The sequence below is a fragment of the Columba livia genome, chromosome 2 (assembly GCF_036013475.1).
Source record: "Columba livia isolate bColLiv1 breed racing homer chromosome 2, bColLiv1.pat.W.v2, whole genome shotgun sequence".
NCBI lineage: Eukaryota > Metazoa > Chordata > Aves > Columbiformes > Columbidae > Columba > Columba livia.
This window is the reverse complement of record NC_088603.1, coordinates 30,618,812-30,640,049: the sequence shown is the minus strand read 5'-3', so window position 1 is coordinate 30,640,049 and position 21,238 is coordinate 30,618,812. Positions and strand designations below refer to the sequence as shown.

The 21,238-nt window shown below is 39.2% G+C and overlaps 1 protein-coding gene across 5 annotated transcripts in view; it reads left to right on the top strand.

Annotated features, from left to right (window-relative positions):
* The window catches only part of ETV1 (ETS variant transcription factor 1), a 67,353-nt gene that overhangs the window by 27,680 nt on the left and 18,435 nt on the right, over window positions 1–21,238 (top strand). For all 5 annotated transcript variants that reach the window (XM_065051192.1, XM_065051190.1, XM_065051191.1 and 2 more), the window contains 3 exons: window positions 6,258–6,387; window positions 7,966–8,154; window positions 12,047–12,294. In XM_065051192.1, coding sequence (XP_064907264.1) covers window positions 6,258–6,387; window positions 7,966–8,154; window positions 12,047–12,294 — 567 coding nt within the window. The remainder of the gene's footprint in view (window positions 1–6,257; window positions 6,388–7,965; window positions 8,155–12,046; window positions 12,295–21,238) is intronic.

Sequence of the window (21,238 nt, the reverse complement as noted above, 5' to 3'; positions counted from 1 at the left end):
ATCTGTTCAGCCACTTTTAAATCAGTCTACAGTCTACAAGTCTTGCTCATCTCTGCAGCTGTTGGCAGTGGTCAGAAACAAAAGGGAGTTTTTGCCATTGTCTAGGCAAGAGATTGACTGGGGTGAAAGCAGTTGCAGATCTTGCCTCAGTCATCCATGCTTGCAGTCAGTTCTTTCTTCAGCTGTTGCAGTGGCCCGCATGCATAGCCTTTAATTCAAAATAATTCAAAACAGTTTAGCTGGAAAGACTCACTTGCCGGCCTTCACTATCTTTTCATCCTCCTACCTCTCTTCATCTGTCACCTCTCCAATGTGATGTTTTCATTTCAGTTTTTGTTAGTGTACTAGGCTGGGTGCTACATTCAGCTGCAGCAGCAGTAACCTCCAGGGTATGAAGGAATGGTCAGCTGGGTCTCATACCTGCTTCAGCTAATTCGTCCTGTGCATCCCAGAAATTACGGGTAAAATTTCTCATCTTAACGTAGAATGGAATAAAATGGAAAGAACACCTTGCTTTGGCATCCCGTTGTCTTTAATCAGATGCCTATTAAATGGCTGTTGAAATTCAGAGTGCAGCTCAAACCATAATGATCGAGAAATAAATAATCAATAGCCTCCAGAATGCAGAAGGCTATTGTTCCATAAGTTAAATACACATTTTTGAAACCTCTTCAGAAAATACTTATAAAGCCTGGCACTCCCACCTTGAAGGTCATATAGAAAGTATTTAGTTTTGTAGCTCATTGCATCAGATATGCAAATATTTGAGCTGAATATGTGGTCCAAATGGTAAATAGCTGTTGTAGAAATAGAGCATTTCAGGCCTCTTAAGAACCCACAATGTTGTGTTTTGATTTGTTTTTTGTAATGTATACTGATCTGAACACCTTGGTCATTACTATCACCTGAGAAGTAACCAGCACTTTACCATCCTTGATGAACCGTTCAGTGAACTGTTTGTTTATTGAAAGCAGATTTTTTTTATTATTATTAAAATGCCTACCTGTTGTACTTACAGCATAAATAATTTGTTTGAATCATCAGGTGAGTGTTGTTAAGCTATAGTGAGCGAGGAAAATTGCAAAAACACAAATTAGGGTCCCTGTCCTTAAGTGTATTTCAGTTTGCATTTTGATAGCAGTTTAGAAATGTTATCGCCTGTTTTGTCACAGACATAATTCACATCTTTCTTCAGGCACTGTAAACAAGAGAAATGGTTTAATGGCTCCATAAAAGGCACTCTGTGCTGATAGCTGAGATTAGACCCTTTAGTAATGGATTTTTGTGTGTTGGGGGAAGGGGAGGGCTTGGCAGAGGTAAATGTACTGGAAAAGAATCTTGGAGAGACTCTGATGTAGCTGAAGTGCCTGCTGCATTTCTGTGTGTATTGGGAGACAGATTTAAAGTGTGACAGTATTGGCTTTATCAGTACAAGGGCCTTCTTTTCTTGCTTTTGAAATTTTACCAAATACTCACTTGGGTCACCTCAATCAGTCTAGCACCTGGAGTTGTAGTGATATTAACCTAAATATTTTTACATCTTCTGTCTTTTCATCTTGCTGTTAAGAAAATCAAATACCCTCTATTCAAATGTGTTCAAGAAATCTCTCTAAACTGACTTTGTGTATTAATAGTTTTGCCACAATCGATCTTAAAAATGAATGAGTATATTTACTAGATCAGGTTCAGAGGGTGATTTGAGAGCATAAATGTGGAAAGAAGTTCAGAAACAGGCAGCAGAAATGTTTAGGGCATGATTTTCTTTGACTTCTCAGTTAGTTCCTTTTCTCTGCAGAAACACAAAGTCCTCAAACATAATACGCATGAATGTAGTATTACTTAGGAGACATCGGAGTTCAGTAACACGAGCAAAGTTGCTGCTGTCAGTTAGTTTTTTACCATATAGGAAATGTTCTTGCCTTCTGAGTGCTGATAATAAGACATCTTTGTCTCCTTGGTCAGTGGAGTCAGGATTGCCTGCTGTTAGCCAACGGCATTGAATTGCCAGTAATATTCATGCCTTTAAAAAATATAGTTAAATCAGTTCTTCTTCAGAAAATAAAATCAGATTTATTTTGTGTTCTGGGCAGGAAACTGAAGTTTGAAAATTATAAAATAACTTTTTGTTCAAAGGAGAAATGTCTTCCAATTTCATGCAAAATATCTCTCATTTCTTCTTAATCTTGAATAATCATTTCTTGAATTGAAAAATACTCTAAACTGTTACTTTTATATTTGATGCAGTGAATTCCTGGGACTCTCTCAAAAGAAGTGAGTCAGTTCTATCTGTACAGAGGTGATACATTTCTGTCAGGCTACAAAAATATACAAATCAGTCTCCTCTGAGACAGTGATTCCTTCTCTTATTTTCTGAGGTCTTAGTAAACTTGTTCTTCATTTGAGTCTTAAACTGAGTGTTATTACGAACAAAATGTTTGGAGATTAGGCTGTTGACAGACAGCAAAGGGAAACAGCACTTCAAAACAAGGGGTAGCAGGTTTCACCCTGTGTTTTTGCAGGTTCCTTGCAAGTTCTCTTCGTGGTGGAATTATTTTTGTGTTGTATAAAATCCAGATCTGTACAACAGCCCATTATGTATAACATGCGAGCCCTCTTACTCTGCAGATATAGTTATATTTATGCACAGAGAATATGCATACAGTAACATACCTCAATCAATTTGCTACAGATGGTAGCAGTCCTCCTGCTTGCCTTATATCTGCATGTTGGCTGCAGAGAAGCTCCAGAGAGGGTCTGCAGATTGAGTCCATTCTGATACCGATAAGCCTGATTTTCCTCAGTAGCTGAGATGAGGTGTTGAAGCCATCCATCTAAATACACGTTGTGAGATTGTTGCCTTTCAAGTTGGGAGGTGGTTATCTGTAAGTAATCGCTCGGGATGAAATCTTGGCCCTTGGTCACTTCTTAATAAGATCGTTATGAAGGGAGAGTGCCCGTTACTTTAATAGGGTTGAGACTCTGTTCTGGGGTTAAGTAAAATGAATTTGCCATCAGGAAGAAAGAAGTGGTGAGGAGCTGGTTGTTTGAAATGTCATTTTGTTAATTTGGATGTGTTGGTAGCTTGGGTAAGCTGCACTAAAATTAGATTGTATAAATAAGCAATCTTGCTCTCCTCAAAAGAAAATGGATTGAAAACGTAATATAAAATCCAGCTTAGCAAAACGGTGCATGTTTAAAATCTGTTTTAATAGGTGCACTATTAAGTGAGTGTCACACTAAAATGAGGAGCGACGGGTGCAGGGTTTCAGTGATGATACGAGAACTGGTTTGAATGTTTGAAATTTTATCGTTGGAGTAAGTCTGTCATCTTCAGCCACGCTTAAGATTTGGTTTAAAAGGTCAAGTAGCCTTCAAGAAAGCCCCCCAAAAATGCAGTAAGTGTTCTTAGGCTATCTTTTTTTCCTTTCTGGCTCTAAAAGTGTACACTTAAGGAGCTACAGATAAAGCTTAGCATGGTGACTGTGTCAGGGGACTGCCCGAGGAAGGCTTTAAATTTTACAGCTACATTATCTTTCTGGCCGTAGTTAAGATAAAGATCTAATATAAAATCACTTTGGACTGTAATGCTTTCCCTAAATGAAATGAAGGCGTTAACCTACTTGATTTGATACACTTTGCCCTAGCTTATAAAGCTGGGAGGAAGGTGAGGTAAACTTTAATTAAAACTACAGCACAGATGCCTTCTAGCACTGTGCCCTGTACCTCGGTAGGACTGTACAGTAAGCAAAATAAAATGTACCTCGCAGCCGAGGCAGCAGGCTGGAGCCGTGTTCACTGAAAGTAATTTAATTAGTGTTGATCATGACTCCAGATGATGGTGATTTGATAAGGAATAATTTAGTACTTAACAGCCTTTTACATGCACCAACTCCATGTGGGAAGGTAAAGCAAATTGCACAAAATGAATGTGCTGCTTTCACTTGTGCCTGTGCCAGTGAGCTGGAAAACTGCCTGTTAGCAGACGTTCAGGCTCTCAGCGCTGTGATGAAATACCCAGCCAGTTCTCCGCGCAGGGCTGTGGTGTGGGAGTCTCTGTACTCCCGTTATTTAAAAATAAATAAGGGAAGTAATTTTTCATAACAGATTAACTCCGAGGAAGTAGCAAAGTTAAAATAAAAAAAAAAAAATAGAGCAGCATGTGGCCTTTGTGTGAATATGTGATACTGACTTTAAAAAAGAGTCTTATTGCAGTTGTGTTTTAATTCTCTGATTCAAGTCAAAGAGATTGCCTACCTTTGCATCCGAGCCACCATCCTGGAGTTGTGGGGCCCATCATATGCATGAAATGTGCGGCATGCGTTATCTGACCAAGACATTCAAGGAGAGTCAGCGGTAAAAGTTCACTAGCAAAAACCTAAAACGAACTGCTGGATGTCAGCCTGCTTTGTGATTACAGTGGAAAGCTGACTGGGCTGCATTTTGCCATATTATTTAATTTGAGAATCTTTAAGAAGTCCATATGGTCTTTTATTTTAGTGCAAGTTCAGGCAGTTCTATTCGGAAAGAGTTCTGTCTTTGCTGTGGCATTCACCACTTTTCATGTTTCTTAAGTTGCCGTGCTGTGCATATGTATTTGTGTACCTATTTTACTGTCTGCTTTTCCTTTGTAATCTTTCCAGATAATTGTCTATTATCCACCAAATAAAATAGCTGGATAGCAGGTTTAGAGGCAGTTCTTGTGAGTTTTGTAAAAATATGTGTAAAAATAACGTAGTGCTGTCTTTTATACATCTCAGCTGAAAGGCAATAGTAGAAGCTGTCATGTAATAAGGTACTAGAGGACCTGTTTGTGAAAGAGTTCTCTGAACGTTGCTCAACCGTGGGAAAACCCGTGGTGAGAATCTGGACTCCAGATCTTGCACACAGATACTTATAAATCAGAGTTTATTAATTCTGATGCTCCCTTCTCAGACAGCATTTAATTTACCTCCCCCTCCCCAGTGAACACGTGTATGTACGCATGTGCATTAGCATCAGGAAATATATAGTGTGCATAACAAATTGTCTTTCCTAAGTTCAGGTGCAACAGAAGGGAAAGGATGCTACTTGATGATGTATAATAATGGCCTGATTTTGTGCTGAGAATCTCTATCAGGGATGGCTGCATGTACGTGGATTTCCATGGGGAAACAAGTGTCTGTCTCAGCCTGGAACGTTATGTTCAATCTACGGTGTTTTGGTGACAGCATCAAAAATTAGTGATAAAATTGATCTCTGAACCCTAGGCTTCCCAGAGTTCAAAAATGTTTTTACAACATCATTTTATTTAAAACTTGAAGGGTGTGTTTTCAAGCTCTTTAATACCTGTCTTTTACGCCTTTGTCCTCCTTGTGACTTACTTTAGATTTGTCCAAGTCAGGTGAACCTTGAATTTTCTTCTGCTTTAATTATAGTTAAGGTTGGCTATGAAATAAGGAAAGTTATCTGGCTTAAACTAATATGCTTGTTAACCTTGTCTTTACCTTTGGCCTTTTTCTTAATCCAGACCAACTTGTGCTTTTAATTAATACTGCATTACTGTCACACTCTCTCTGTTCTTTTTCCCTTTTAAAACAGTATGATTATTTTTTTTCCTCTCAATTTGTGTCTATGTCACATTTACCATTGACTTTTGTGAGGCCAGGATTTTTTATTTTGTATTTTTGAGAAAAATTACTGAGACCATTTTTTGTGTTTTTTTTTTTTTTTTCAGACATTATTTATACCTAAAGGCACATGTAATCATCCAGTTTCCTGAGTTTCACTGCAGATTTTCATGCATTCTGTGGGACGAAAAGTTCGCTGATGATATACTTGAGTTTGATATATGAGAAATTTATTTTGGAGTAATTTGTGTAGCACTCTTCAAAGTGGACTACTACTGCATTTATAGCTAAAAGCTACCTCACTAATATTACTTAGAAACATTTTGTGCCTGAGAAGTATTTTGCCTCTGACAACATTTACAGTAGTTAAGCCAAACATAAGTGGGCTGTTATTTTCCTGCTAATGAGATGGGATCCTGGACGTCATTCTATTAAACAATAAAAGTGCTAATAGCCAGTGCGAAGGATCTCTGGTGTCTATTTTTCAGTTGACACCCAAAGAAATATTTGAAATATTTATTTCCTATATTGTTTTTAGTATTACAATGGTTTAATTAATCATGTGTTTAATTAGCAGTGTCTAACTTACTTGAGAAAGCTCATTGTTAATATTGTACTTGGGCTTTAATTACATATTCTTTCTCTTTCCAGTGGCTTTTCATGGTCTCCCTGTGAAAATCAAGAAGGAACCCCATAGCCCATGTTCGGAACTTGGCTCTGCTTGCAGTCAAGAGCAACCATTCAAGTTCAGTTATGGGGAAAAGTGCCTGTACAATGTCAGGTAAAGCAATCGGGAGCATGTTTGCAGTGAGAACTGCTGATTTAAATGAGGACTGACTAAAGAGTAATAAAACCATAATAGAGTTCTTATAAAAGTTACCTCTTCAGCAGATAACAGACTGATTAGATAATGCATTTAGCTGATGAACACTGATGGAGTTGTTTACAGTTGTATCAAACACTTATATAACCATTTTAGAGTAGTGTTTTTCATCAAAATGCATATTCTCCATTCCTTCTCCGTGGGAGACAGCCAAAGTTTAAAAACCCAGAGTGCAAACGTGAAACAGAAGGAAGGAGTATCTTGTTTTCTGTGAGTTGTGTTGAAAGTACTTTCAAAATGCATTACTCACATTAGGAAAAAAAGAGATCTGTGTAACAGGCAAGAGATTGGCAAGTCTGAGCAACACATTAGGCATTTGACAAGTTTTGAAGATGTATATGTGTGTATTCATGGGTGATTACAATTAAAAAGACTATTTCATTAGTCTCTGCATCTTTGTTACCTATTAAAAAACAAGTTATCTTCTCTTATAGGAGTAGATAATAAAAGCTTTATATATTTGTGGGAGTGCAGAGACTTGATACTACTGCATTCTTTATTGACTTTCTTTTGGTTTGCACTTACATGTCACTCCTTCGTTTAGTGTCAGCAGTGAAGGGTTTCTTATTGACATTTCAGTCTATTTTAGAATCTTTCATCTAGCTTGTGAGTTTTTATTCTCATTAATGTACTACAAAACCTGTTAGCACTTAAAGCATTTACATTTAACATTTTGGATATGAAAGGGAAAAAAAAAAAGACTGGCACCTTTGCCAGTCATAGAGGAGTGATTTTGATTTCATAAATGAAATGCATACATTGATCAATTTGATGGGTGATAGGGGACCTGACATAAGAAAGTATGCAAGTTCTTGCTTACTCTCTGCCTAATGTCTGCATTTTTCCCGTTTAGAAAGAGGGATGATCAAAGTGTGCTCAAGTCCTTTCCTGATTTAGGACAACTTTGAAAACAGCATCTATGTATCTGAAGGATCAGCATTTTATTTTTGAGAGAACGGGGGGAAAAAGAAACCTGTCAGGAGAGACTGCTGACATCCTAGTGTGGGTAGCTAAGCCAACATACCATTGTTTTTCTGGGTCAGATCCCTTCCCTCTAGCTGTATTGTTTTACTGTCTCACTTTGTGGTTTGTGCAAGCTCTAAAAAAGAGTCTTGACAGGCACTGCCAGCGCTCGTGCTTAAGTCCAGGTGCATCTACTTTTATGTATTTTGTATGCCTCCTGTTAGAATGTTGCTGGAAGACCGAATCCTTTAAAAATACATTTCTGTGCCCCAGAGAAGAAAATGCTTTGTTGAACCACTTGCCCATAAAATGATTTTTTTTTTCTGTGCTTTTCGTAATGTAGAGAATTCCTCTCCCCTAAACTGGTTAATAAGGTAACTATCATAAAAAGCTTATAAATGTGACACTTGATTTTTTTTTTTTTTCTGGATGTAGATGCTACCTTCTTTTTTTTTTTTTTTCTTATTTTCAGAGAAAATAACCTGACCTTCTTTCCCCTTGCTTTACTGATAGTGCCTATGATCAGAAGCCACAAGTGGGAATGAGGCCCTCCAACCCACCAACACCATCCAGCACTCCTGTGTCACCACTGCACCATGCCTCCCCAAACTCAGCTCAGACTCCGAAACCTGACCGGGTTTTCCCTACCCATCTCCCTCCATCGCAGTCCATTCCAGACAGCAGCTTCCCTATGGACCACAGGTAAAACACAAAACACATGAGGGACCTGTGCAGTAGGTATTTCAGTTGTGGCTGCAGGTCTCTTACAAAGGGTAGCACTGGCTTCCTACCCATAACTATTGTCTTGTGAGTTGGGGGACCAAGGTGAAAACCAGGCACTTTCAGAGTGTCAGAAATAGTGTTTTGTGAAAGGCTGGCGCCTGGCTTGGTGCACTTCAGTAGGAGTTCATATTGGCAGTGACAGAGTTTTAGTGACTACCTTTTTCTGTCTTGTGAGGCTAATTACAGGGTTCTGGATAATCTCATGTAGGCTCCCTTTCCCACGAAAGGCTGGAACAGATGGTTTTTCAAGGTACCTTCCAACCTGGGCTATTCTGTGATTCACTTGAAGTTAGTTAGCCCTTCGACGTAATGAAGTCACTAGTAGGCATGATCCTGGCTATAAATGTCTGGCCTCTGGCTAAACAACTCACCTGTCTAACAGAAAAGTGGCCAAGTTATGGTGTTACTGCTTCAGAATATTCTCTGCAAGGGTGGATCATTTTTCCAGCCCCTTTTGAAATATAGTATTTCAAACAAACTAAGATGCCAACATAAACTGTGCTTAAATAACATTAGTCTGAGTAAAAGCCACAAGAGCTAGAGACTAGCATTAAAGCTTAAACTGTCCTTAAGTCACCCTGTTTTGTTTTGATATGTTAGAAATCCCCAGACAACTGACTGTCTTTCTTAGCTTAGTTTTGCAGCAGATATGCTCAGTGGATTTCACTGAGTTTTGAGACCAAACACTTGTTTGTGGAATTCTATTTATCCTAACCTTTATTGCAAGAACCTGGTTTTGTCGGTGGTGTTGTGTGATTGCTCCGAGCTTTTAAAATTTCAGCTGTGTGTAAAGAGATATATATGTTCAGAAACTCGACTTAGCTCTTAAACGTTAGCAAATTAAGAAGCACCTGAAAAGAAAATCACAGTTGCTGAGTGTGTGATCTGCATGCTTCTGCTCTTATAAGGGCTATTATCTCCAGGGATTTGTGCAGATCACTTCTGAAAGGGGGTTACTAAGGTGTATGTTGCTGTTATGTGCTCTGCTTAAATAGTTTTAAATATCATCCAAGGTTCTTTACAAGCCCTTCTGGGGCTGGGAGTGAAGAAACACTGAACTGGCCCCTTCAGCTGCCATAGTCACCATCTTTTCCCCCTCTGTGGACTGTGGTCTAACCACGCAGGCCTCCAGTGAAGCCAGGCAGTGGTTTTGATTACAGGATGATGGATAAATGTGTTTCTGTATATACAGCAAAGTCAAGTTGTCAAGAGACTGAAATCTCTAGAAGCTAAATGGCTTCTGTTCAGAGAGCAGTAATAACATTTTTCAGATGAAAAAATCTTCTGTTTTAGAGCCACTTGCAAAGAGAGTATTGAAGCTGAATGTTAGTCCTAATTTGTATTCATAGAGATTTGCGTACACCTTAGTATATTTTTCTATAGCTATAACACTTGCTCTGCCCTAGCTTTGTAGGCTCTTTACATCATTTCCCCCCTGCTGCCCCTATCTTTGATATTCATGTTCTTTAGGGCATTTTGCACTTGTGCTTCCCTTCCGTAATAGAGAATGATGTCTTTTAGTGAAGTCCAAAACAGAAAACTCTGGCCAAAAAGATATTTTTTTTTTCTTTTTTTAAAGAAAGGTACAATTGTAATGGAAGATGTTTTTTCCCAGTTTTCTTATGTATTGTGAATCTTCGCACTTACAATTGTCTGAAGCAAATGTACTTCATATTTTTGTGAAATTCAAATCGTCCCGATTTACAAGGTGATCTGCTACTACCATGAGTGTGTTCAGAAAAATGTCATTTAAACAAATGACCTACCTGCGTGATTTCGTATATAAATCTGAATCTCAAGGCATATTTCTATGGAACATGCATTGGTGCCATAAGATTGCATTAGTATCTAGAACATACAGCCCATACATCTTCATACAGTGCATGAATATATGAACGATAAGTGGTCCTAACAAGTACCAACAGGAATCAAATCCACTTGTATAAACAAATGGCTTGATTCCATACAAAGCTTCCAGTACAACAAGTATTATTAACTTCCTTTGAGGCTTTGTGAGTGAGCCTGTTTCTTATTTTAACTTCAAGTTGCAATTTTCTGATTCACTCCTTGACAGTTCTTAATGATAATTTCTGCTTCTTTTTTTGGCTAATGAAAAAAGGAAAAGAGGGAAATGAATGCAGTGCCAGTCAGCCTAACTGTTTCATAATACATTTGAGTTTCTAAGTTTATTTTCTGCAGGTGTAGGTGGAATTGCAAAACCCAAGGTTACAGTGCAGTACTCTTTCTACTGCAAAATATAATATTTACAGCAGCATTAAAAAAAAATAATTTCGTCTCCACTACTACATTGGAGTAGTGTCTACCTCTGTAGCTCCCACAGTATTTGGATTTAAGCTATGGCAGTGAATATTTTTCAGGCCAAGTTCACAGAAGCATTGTGACAGATCTTATCAGAGTTTAAATTGTTTCAGAAACATACACTACATATGAGTTGATAGTCATGGATTGTATTGCCTGTGCAATCAAACCTCTCTGAATTCTTCACTCACACAGTTTTTTCCAAAAGAATGTCTGGTTTTGCTTGTGTGAACCGAAGCTGATTCAGATCCAGAGTACAGGAAGCTGAGGAATTATTAGTTCTTGATTTTTTTTTTTTTTTTTTTTTTTTTTTTTATTTTATTTTTAGTGTGGCACTGGGAAACTTGCAGAGAAAGGCACAGGTTTCTTTTTTTTTTTTTAAAAAAAGTGTGTCTTGTTCATGATGAGTGCTAACAGGACTAGTAGGCAGTTTGTTGAAAGAACGTTGCATCTGCTGTGGATTAGTGCAGACCCAGTGTTACTGCAGTGGTGGTTACCACTACTATGGTAATCTGCAGGAGATCACAGGGAGACTTTGTGCAGTTCATCAGGGCGTGGTGGGAAAATAGCATCCTTTTGCTCTTCTGTGTGCTTCTGAACCTTCACATGTCCAATACATTCAGACCTTTTAGTTTGGGTAGATATGTTTTATGGAAAAAACAACAAGCATAGGTTCTCAAATAGCACGGCATGTAAATGAAGTTAATTTAAAACTGAATTATCAGATTTTATACCTGCTGAACAGCATTTGGGAGTAGTCGATGGCAGAACGGCTTCTATGGATTGCTTCTTTGATGTAGATATGACCAAGGGAACAAGTTAAGGCAGAAGGGAAATTCTTAGACATTGTTTCTCTTAGCAGAAATTTGCACCCTCTCGTTTTGCTGAGATGCTTATATTCCCTTTCCATTAGAGCTGGAATGCAGTGCAGCCTTGCAGGTAGATCTCACATGGCACTGTCCCGGAGAGGGTAGAACTGTGGACTTTTATCCTGGAATGATTCCAGATTTACAGCAGACAATACTCTTTATGCAAAATGTTTGTGTTTGTTGTGATCAGAATGGTTTCCATGTAACTGTAAGAACGACAAGAGTAAATCAGAGTACAAGCAATACGTTGCTGATATTCATGAAAGAACAGAGAACTCTGCCTAAGCCTCCTTCGTGTTACTGTGGTAGGATGTCAGTCTTTCTGCTGGTTTGAAGCTGATGCAGTTCCTATTTGCCTCTTCTGTTGACAGAAGATAGTGAATGCAAGGAGGATGGTGGTGGGGATAGGTCTTAGAGCTGTTATTAATAGGTGGGGTTTTTTGTTTCTTTGCTTGTTGCTGTTCTACAGTGCAAGTGATCCTGATGGGACCACTGGGCATGATCATAACCAACATGCTTTCTACCGAGAAAGCGATACAGCCACTGATCGTGACCTGTGAAGATCTTTGGGAAACGGAATGTAGCTCAAGTCCTTTACATGACCTCTCTAACTTGTGTCCTAGATTTCGCCGCCAGCTCTCTGAACCTTGCAATTCTTTCCCACCTTTGCCTGCAATGCCAAGGGAAGGACGTCCGATATATCAGCGCCAGATGTCTGAGCCAAACATCCCTTTCCCGCCTCAAGGTTTCAAGCAGGAGTACCACGATCCAGTTTATGAACACAACGCTATGGTTGGCAGTGCAGCCAGTCAAAACTTCCCCCCTCCTCTGATGATTAAACAGGAACCTAGGGATTTTGCATATGATTCAGGTAGGTGAGACTTTCCTTTAGTTCTGCATAGCAAAGTAATAAATTAGTGCAAGCCAGTGCTGTTGATGTTTTGATTGTATGAATTGAAACTTGCTCTTTTGGCTTCTAAGTCTCCTGAAATAATTTATGTCTGAGATAGCTTAGAAAGTAGTAAGATTGCTACATAATACAGTGTGACTCATCCCACCGTTCCTTGTTCTGCAAAGGACTTCGTTTTCCAGAAGTCTGTGTCCAGAAAGTGCACAGGTTAAAGAGGCTGGAGAAGAAAAGATCAGGGATGCAAAATTGAGCTTGGCTTAAGAGGGGGCTTGTTCTGTGCTGTCTCATCTCTGACCTCTGAATTTGTGTGCTCCATTTTATGAGCTCTTTCATTTGTCTGCCAGAAATAGAGGACTCTTTCTCCTCTTGCTTGCGCTACTTTAAATCAGGAATAACTCCGCTGAAGTGGGGTTTATACAGCTATAAAACCAATGAGGGAGAAGAATCAGCCAAATTGGTGTCAGCTTCTCAGTTTGTGCATACTGCTGTGTTTTGTGCAGGTACATAATCTGTGATGCCAGGTTGCTGATGTAGAGAATACATTGTTGCTATTAATAATGTTTATTGTGATTGTGCTTATAGGGCAACTGGAATGGAGCCTTATTGCTCTATGGACGGTACAAAACCTAGGAGGTGGTGGCAGAACCTCCTCTCAAATAGCTTCCGGTCAAAACAGAAAAGCAATAGAAAAGAATAAAAGCATAAATCAAGGGAAAAGCATTGTAAATGTTTGCCGTGATTTAAACATAATATTTATATTATGCTTGGGAAAAGAGAGAGAGAATCAGGAATGCAAAAAAGAAGGAGTTTAGTAATGAGTACCAAGTTACAAGGAGACAGAAGCTGGAAGGGTGGTATGGAGAGAAGCTGAAATTAAAGCGGCATGGAGTGGGCTAGGTGGGGTAAACAGTCAGCCACTGTGGAGCCAAGAAAATGCAATCAAAACACGTTTTTCAGTTTTTTGTGTAAATGATTTCTGCAACTCCCCTTCAGTCTGTGCCTCTGTCCTGCTTTGTGTCTGCCACGCTGTTGAAAGGGAGGGATTTCAGTGAGTCTTCACCGTGCTTCTGGAGGAGGGTCTGTTGCTGTTGGACACGCTGAGTTGGGCGGGGGGAATGGGTGGCCCTGCCTGACTTCAGTCTGACTCTTTCTTCTGGGTGCTGCAGCACCTGCAGTGCTTTCCTGTTGGTTCAGTCTGTGCCTAGATGCTTTTGCAGTTTATTTTTCAAAGGCTACGTGGCTGCTGAGTTGAGGTCTCCTTCGAAATCTTAGCCTATGACAAGCTATCTTGCAATTTGATACAGAAGAGAACTGGTTCTTATTGTCGTTTCTGTAGATAACTTAACATTGTCTATTTAGGGGGGTAGTTTGTGGTACCGTTGATATAAAGTGCTTGTTTTAGAGTTGATGTCTGTGCTAGAACAGGGGGATTTGGAAAGTAGAGCTGCTTTCTCATTTCTAGTTCTTGACAAGCAAAGAACCAATCCTTAGGTGAATTTCAGTTATGCCCACACAGGTAGGGGACCAGGGATGAAATGTTTCTCCAAGCTTAAATATAAGACAAGACGAATATGAATTCAGATTATAAAGATGAGATCTAGAACTCAGCCTGTTCATTGATGAAGGTTCTTTGGCAGTTGTGTTTCTTTAGTCTTATGGACCAGCACGGGAGAGCCAGTCTGCAGAGTTCATGTGGCAATGGCTAATAAATGGGGGACCGCAGCTTCAGGCACTGCCAGTCCCTTGCAACCTTCACAAGCACTGTTATTCATCCTGCTGAATTAAAGACTGAAAAAAGGCTCTTTTGTAAGCGTGCTTCATATTTGGCTAGAAAGTGGGATCTCCTTATTGCATACTATTACTTTAAATCTGGGTTGGCTGCTAGCATTCATCTTTCTTTGGAATATTCTTTTTGGAATAAAGCAGGAAATTTTGTTCTGAAAGGAAGATGTGCAACCTTGTATCCAATCCTGTCATGCCTTTTTTTTTTTTTTTAATTGTGCCAGCAAGAGCAACATTCCACTTTATAGTAATGACGTTCAAGCAAAATTGTTGTTTCTTTTGCAGATGAATAATTAGTTTTTAAAAATGTAATAGCTGTGTAACCAGTGGTCATGAAAAATTAATCTGTTGGTATCAGGAAGTACTTTTATTGGCCTCAGAATCACTGCATTTAAGTTGACACATCTGTACACTCCATAAATTGCAGTCAACAACTGTGGTCTGTTGATATTTTGTCTTGTTACCATCTGTTCTCTAGAAACCATCATTTTCCATCCTTGCTAAGAGTACATTAAATAACCCCTTAGGAAACATAATGTATTTGTCACTGAATCATTGATTTCATTTTTCACCTATGGATGTTCAGGGAAGGAGGAATGCCAGAGTGAAAAGTCCTTTTTGCTTGGTATTTTATTGCAGCTCAGATAAGAATATAGAAACGTATTTTAAAAGTTCATTGTAATACACTGAGATGTTCCTTTTGGGATGTTTTTGAAAGAGCCTCATAAAAGTTCATTGCTTTTGTGCACTATACTTTTATACTTTGTGGGAAGCTGGTGAATGAAAAGCATTATTATGGAATGATTATAACTCTATTAAAACATGACATTAATTATGACATGGGAAATGGCAGATCAATTAGTTGTAATTGTAATTGCAGGTATGCAATTTCTACTGCAGAGTGTTTGAGATAATGGAAAAAGAAAAATGTCAACAGAGTAGAAGCCCGCCCTTATTCGTCTACACTTCTAGAAGTCACAGAGCATCATATATGTTCAATCAATCAGGCCTCATTTTCCACCACAGATTTCTTTTTTTTTTTTCATGGCTGCCAGTCAGAGGTATTTAGTACTTGATGCTATATCTAGAAGCTTTAAGCACAAAGATGCAGCCAAGGACATGTAGAGCTTTGAGATTTTGCATCATTAATGAATATACTCCAGAAGGCTTCCCGAGACCTTTGTTTACAAGGGCAAATGGTGAGCATTTCTGTGCAGTTAGCACTTCTAGAATTCAGTTAATGTATTTGAGTACTTAAACAAAACGGCCAAACTTGAGATTCAGCATCTATTCTGGGCTTTATTTTTAAGCAGGATCTTTGCAGACTTTTCTTAATGTAGCGTATTTGCAAATATACTAAGGTATGACTCTAGCTATGTGTGTATTAATTAATACTAAAAATCTAGTTTTAAAATGAGAAATTATTAAATTTAAATCTAATTTTGTTTTGCCAAATCAAAATAGTTATTTTGGTTGGAAAGTTCTTTTATGACCATGTCTTTAGGAACTTTGAAATTTGTCGCATGATGATGTTAGAGGAGGAATTGTTGTTTGCATATGCTTATTACTGGTTGCCAGGAATTCAGCTTTTGAAATCCAGATTCAGTCTTTCCTGAGCAGGTTAGAGCCATTAGCAGGGCTGTCCTGACAGTTACATTTCAGGGTAGCCCCACGATTAAATGCTTGAACCGACCTTAGAAAATTTAGATTCTCTCCCTCTCACTTCCAAGGTTTTCTTCCAAGATGCTAGTCACATCACTTAAGAATGAACTATCCAGATGAATTATTAGCCTCCATGTCTTGCTTTCTGAGTTGCTTATCCCTTTAATTCCTGAGACGTCAAGCAATAAATACCTTGTATTGGCATGTAAGAATGGATAGGGACCCTTTGTTAAGAGAGATGAGCAGAGGCAGAGACACATCGGATCTATATACCTGTTTATTTTGGGTACCCAGTTAGGACTGGATAGTTTTTAAAGAACATTATGTATTACCTATGTTCAAAGCTTACCTCCTATGGACTTTCTTTGTATTTCTAGGCGAGGATGTACAGGAACATCAGATTAGGGTCCCTGTGTAAGCACTGCAAAAATAAGAAATAATACGAAAAATCTGGCAGAAGTTATATGACTGCTTTGGAAAACTTCATTGGGGCTGGAATGGGTTTTGGGGCCTAAAATTCAGCTGTATTAATCCTGAAGGACGTGTTTTCCTTTCTTGAAATGTTCTGCCTCATGAAGTACACAACTTCCAACAAATGAAGCAGGGGCTCCACCTGCAAAACTGTTTACAGCATGGCTCTCCCTCCCCAAACAGTTTTGACCTGTGCACTCAAGAGACAAGTGTGCCGAGGCGAATGGCTGTATCATAATTCATTTGCGACAAAGGAGTTGTATCAATGTTGTGCAGGAAGTTGTAGTTATGCCATTTCTTAACCTCCTAAGTTTGCTCTTACAGGTTAGGATGTTGTTAGCATTCTACTGTCCATGTTATAAATGTGTATTTACCTGATGACTGGGTACAGAATAAAAAGCAACAGTCCTTTCACCTGATGTGGTGGTTTTTGAAAAGCAAATCAATGCGAGTTGATGTGGAAAAAGATCCCTAGTGGCACATTCTTCCCTAGAGGTCAGCTGGCATGTCCTTCAATTTGGGAGTTTGCAGAACAGCATAAGAGAATGTTGTTGACTTAAAATTTTAAGGGAAAATAAAATTAAATTTATTTTGTGGAAGAATATTTATCTGCAGATTGCCTTTTGTTTTTCTTTCCTTTTTTAAACAACAGTTGGATATTACATTTTACTTCTTGGAGGTAAAGTTCAGATATGTGGAGATGCTAGTGTGAAGGAAGAAAGGAAATCTTAGCTGTCAGAGTCAGTGCCAGTTTGCTTTTTCTAGGGTGTCCTCTAGTGTGTTGACCAGTGCAGCATTTAAAATGGCACAACTTGTGGTGCTTCTACTACTGTTTTTAATTATATTGGCTAATTTTTGTACAGTGCTTTGAAAACATAAAGCACTGTATGAGTGCTAAGTATTATTACTACAGTTTTCCCTTGGGAGATTATTTCACAGACTAATAGACTTCACAGTTACAAAATATTTTTTGATCATAAGCCTAAATTTTCCCTTTGATCAGCTCCATTCCTTTGCTCATTGCTACACCTCTTTGGCTCATCCTGAACAATTCCTTGGTATTAATGTACCAACTCTAAATCTCTGTAGACAGTTTGCATGTATACCCTTAGTCTGTCTGTGTGACTCGTTGTTGAGATCTTGCTTCATAAATCCTCCAGCTGCTTAATCTTTTCCTCAAATTCTGTCTAGGTTTTCGTTTTCTTTCCTTGTCTCTCTCTCTTTTTTTTTTTTTTTGGTGAGGCTGCAGATATTTGCAGTGTTTTTGAACAGTTTTATAAAAAGCTCTGTGAAACAGAAGTGACTCCATCCTTTTCCTGGATATGGTGCTTCAGTACGCACATCTCAAAACTGGATCTCCTTGTGGCCTCTACATTCTTTTACACAGCAGTACAATTGTTCTAAATGAAAATCCAGCTGGCTTAAAGGCAGGAGGGGAGAAGTGGTGGCGGTTTGCTCTTGTATTCAGTAGGTTTAAGAAGTCTTCCCCTCCTCGTTTTTGGTTTTGCAGTTTTCCTGAGTCTCACTTCTGTGGTTTAAAATATTTCACCGTTCTGTTTCAGGAGCTTGTCTTTGCTGTGCTCTTTCAGTGAATGAGTGTGGATTTTTTTCAGTCGTTAAGCTGCACTGCGCTTTGTATGTGCCCTTAAAACACATAAACACAAATCTGCTGTTGGATGGTATGACAGTAGAAAATAAGAGCATCTGAGGGGGAAACTTGGGAAACCTAGACTTGAGAAGATTGCTATGAATGGCAGAATTTTAACTTCTCACTTGCTTCCCATCTAGCTGATTTGCTCTATTCACTAGTTCTGTCTGAGGGAAATCTGTAGTTAGAATAGAATTAATTTTTAATATTATCTTCATGAACAAAGGAAAACCTGAATACCAGGCTAATGTGAGCATATAGGTAGGAGACCATACATTTATTCTTCCTCTTAAAGCAGACAATACAATTTGAAAAATTGTCCTGCAGTCCCTGTTTTTCAAAGAAATGGATAAATTTCCTTTATATCTACAGTTACAGTAAGTGGCACTGGCTAATGATTTGATTTGAGGATTGAGAGCGCAGTCTGGATTTACTCTTTGTGCATTAACGCAGGTCAAATGGACACAGGCTGCATTTTAAATCAGTAATGGAAGGCTGAAGCCTGCCTTAAACCAATCACATCAGCCTTACCCAAGACCGATTGATCCCGAGAGACTGAGCCCTGTGAGCATAGCTTTTATATGAATGGACTCTGTGCAGCCTGAAGTTTCATTCATAAAATGGATGCTGAAGGGGAAAAAAAAAAAAGCACACACGCCAAACCCTGGAATGTCCATTTATGCGGAGCTGAAGGGTGTAGTGTTCCCTCAGCTGCTGCTTTTGCCAGTTGCCTTAAAGTAATGATTAATGCTCCTTGGCCCTGCCTGCCTGTAAGCTGACACCATTTATGGCCTTGGTGTGTTTCTAATGTATAGTGAATGAGAAGGCTACATTCTCAAATCAGAAACATAAACAGGAACTGGTTGGTCTGAATTCCATTCAAATATGTCACTTCAGCCGTGCAGTGTTTGTCCAACTTCGATTTTACAGGCAGGGGATGGGGTGAGGGAGAAAAAGCAACACAGACATTTTTGCAGTAAGATTACCAACAAAAGGAGCGAGGCAGAGAGAAAATACTGCTGCATTCTTTTGAATTCAAAGGGAAGCGATGTTTAAAATACGTTTTACAGTTACTGAGGTTAATAAAAGCAAATATATGATTTTAAAGTATGCTCAAAAGATCAGCTCCATGTGGAATTTCAATTCAGAGCTGAATGTGTGAGCCTTTGTTTTCCTGTTCTGCTCTATAAAAAGTTACACATCGCCTAGACAGGCTGTTGACATCTGGTCTCAGAAAATGCATTAGATGTTGTCATAGATCTAAAACCCAAAGTTGTGGAAAGGAAGCTGTTTGCTTAAAGGCTTTTTTTTCTGTACATGTGTAATAATTCCACTTAGACCTAATCTGGTAGGGCCGAATCTAGTTCTCCGGTAGGTTTTTGTCAAGTGAGATGTAAGAAATTAAACTGAACAAATTTTAATTAGTTGATTTTTATAAGGGGATGTATGTGTACCTATGAGTACATATACTTGGAGATTTTTTTACTCCTAATTACTGGTACGAAGGCTAGTGACAGACAAAATGATCAACCAAACCTTCAATTCTAAATGTTTTAAAACTGCATAATGGTTCGGGAAGGGAATGCTTAATTTTTATCTGAGAAGACAGTGACTCTGTTTTCACCCATGTAACTTCAGTGCACCTACATTTTTCATGCTGAACCTGCTAATGGAAAAATAATGGTGACTTTTGTGTTGCCAGGATTTTACCAATACGTAGGACTCTCTTGCAATTATGTAGCTTCTGAGGGGATAGTGCTTTTATAGGTGGTTGAACTAAAACACTGTCCACCAGCATTTGTCATTGTGAAATACACTCACTTTCTGTATAGGGGGATTGTCGTAAGTTCTGAGTGTCTCATTTTGGACACCTGTACTAGTTCTAATCTTAATCTGTTCTGCAGGTTTACAAAATCATAGGTTTCATGATCAAAGAGAATCATTTGGTACTTCTCCCTGCAAAATACAGATCATGCATCTTTTTTAGTGATGCCTGGTGCCACTTTAGCCACTTGTTGCAATCTGATTTGAAGAATTGTCTTTCTTACCTAAAAAGCCCTGTCTGTTTTCCAGTAATTTCGGTATTGCTCCTCACCCTTGGCCTGGTCAGAGCTCCTCAGTGGTGGAAAACAGCTGCTTTCCACCAGGAGGCTAAATGTGTTTCAGTGGTGGATGGAAGCGCTCCTTTGTAAACAGTTTGTCAGTGTTCTTGGAAATCCATCAACAGAAAAGTTACTTAGAGTGTGATTATGATGTTTTAAGTTTGAGGCCAGAAATACGACATGTTCTAGCATGAGCATTTTATTTTGAAAAGGCTGCCTTTGTCTCTGCACTTGGAAAAAATCTCTCCCACTGCACCAACCACCTCTTTGTGTACCAGGGAAATGCTTGTGTTGCTCAGGTAAGCCCTTGGCAGAGCTCTGCAGGGCACCAAAGGCAGAACTCGTGTTCTTCTCACCCTGTGTAGCACAGGGTCAGACTGCCATGTGCCAGTGGCACCTGGGAGCTGGGTTGGTCCCAGCTACTCGAAGGGCTTGTGAGTGTCCTGTTCTCAGCAGCACACAAGGGAAAAATCCGCACACCCTGTATTTCTTGCCTGCGTGAAGACAAGTGACAGAGCACGTTTATGTCTCTTTGTACAGGCACACCAACTCTGAATTGCTGAAATAGGCATCAAAACCCATGTAATAACATTTTGAAGGATATGGTGGAAGTTAAATTACAGGACTGGCTGTATACACTGCCAGTGGAGCTCCTCCAGAGTTTTGAGGAACTGCCCCTTTGGAAGCAGTTCCTTTTGGGAACTGTTCTCAATATGACTTAGTTCATAATAAAGTGTAAATTGGAGAAGTAAATGGGCAAATAGTAAGAAGGTTCCAGTTTTAGTGTCATTGCTTTGTTTTATACTGGTAGGGAAGTAGACAAGTTTCACATATGGGTTGAGGTGACTTGGTAGCAGGCTCACTGCGCGAGGCAGCCGCTCGCCAGGACACTGTACCATTCCCCAGAGCTGCCACATGGAGGCCAGTGCCAGGCCCATAACTCGACTCTTCACCCACACTGTTTCAGATTGTCCACACCTTCTAAGCTTGGTCTCCCTCTCTCTACACATGCACGTATGCAATGCGATAGCCATGTATCACACTATGTTTTGTCACATGCACATGGGCAGTGCCCTGGGCCTCCAAATCTTCTGATGATGTTGATAAAGCGAACTAAAAAGTAATTCAGAGTTAGAGTGTAACGTAACAAGGAGTCCTTTAGATAGGAAGGATATGTAAGGTCAGAAACAGAAGTGACTGAAGAATAAATCCTGGTTCAGGTTTCTAGGTCCTGCTTCGC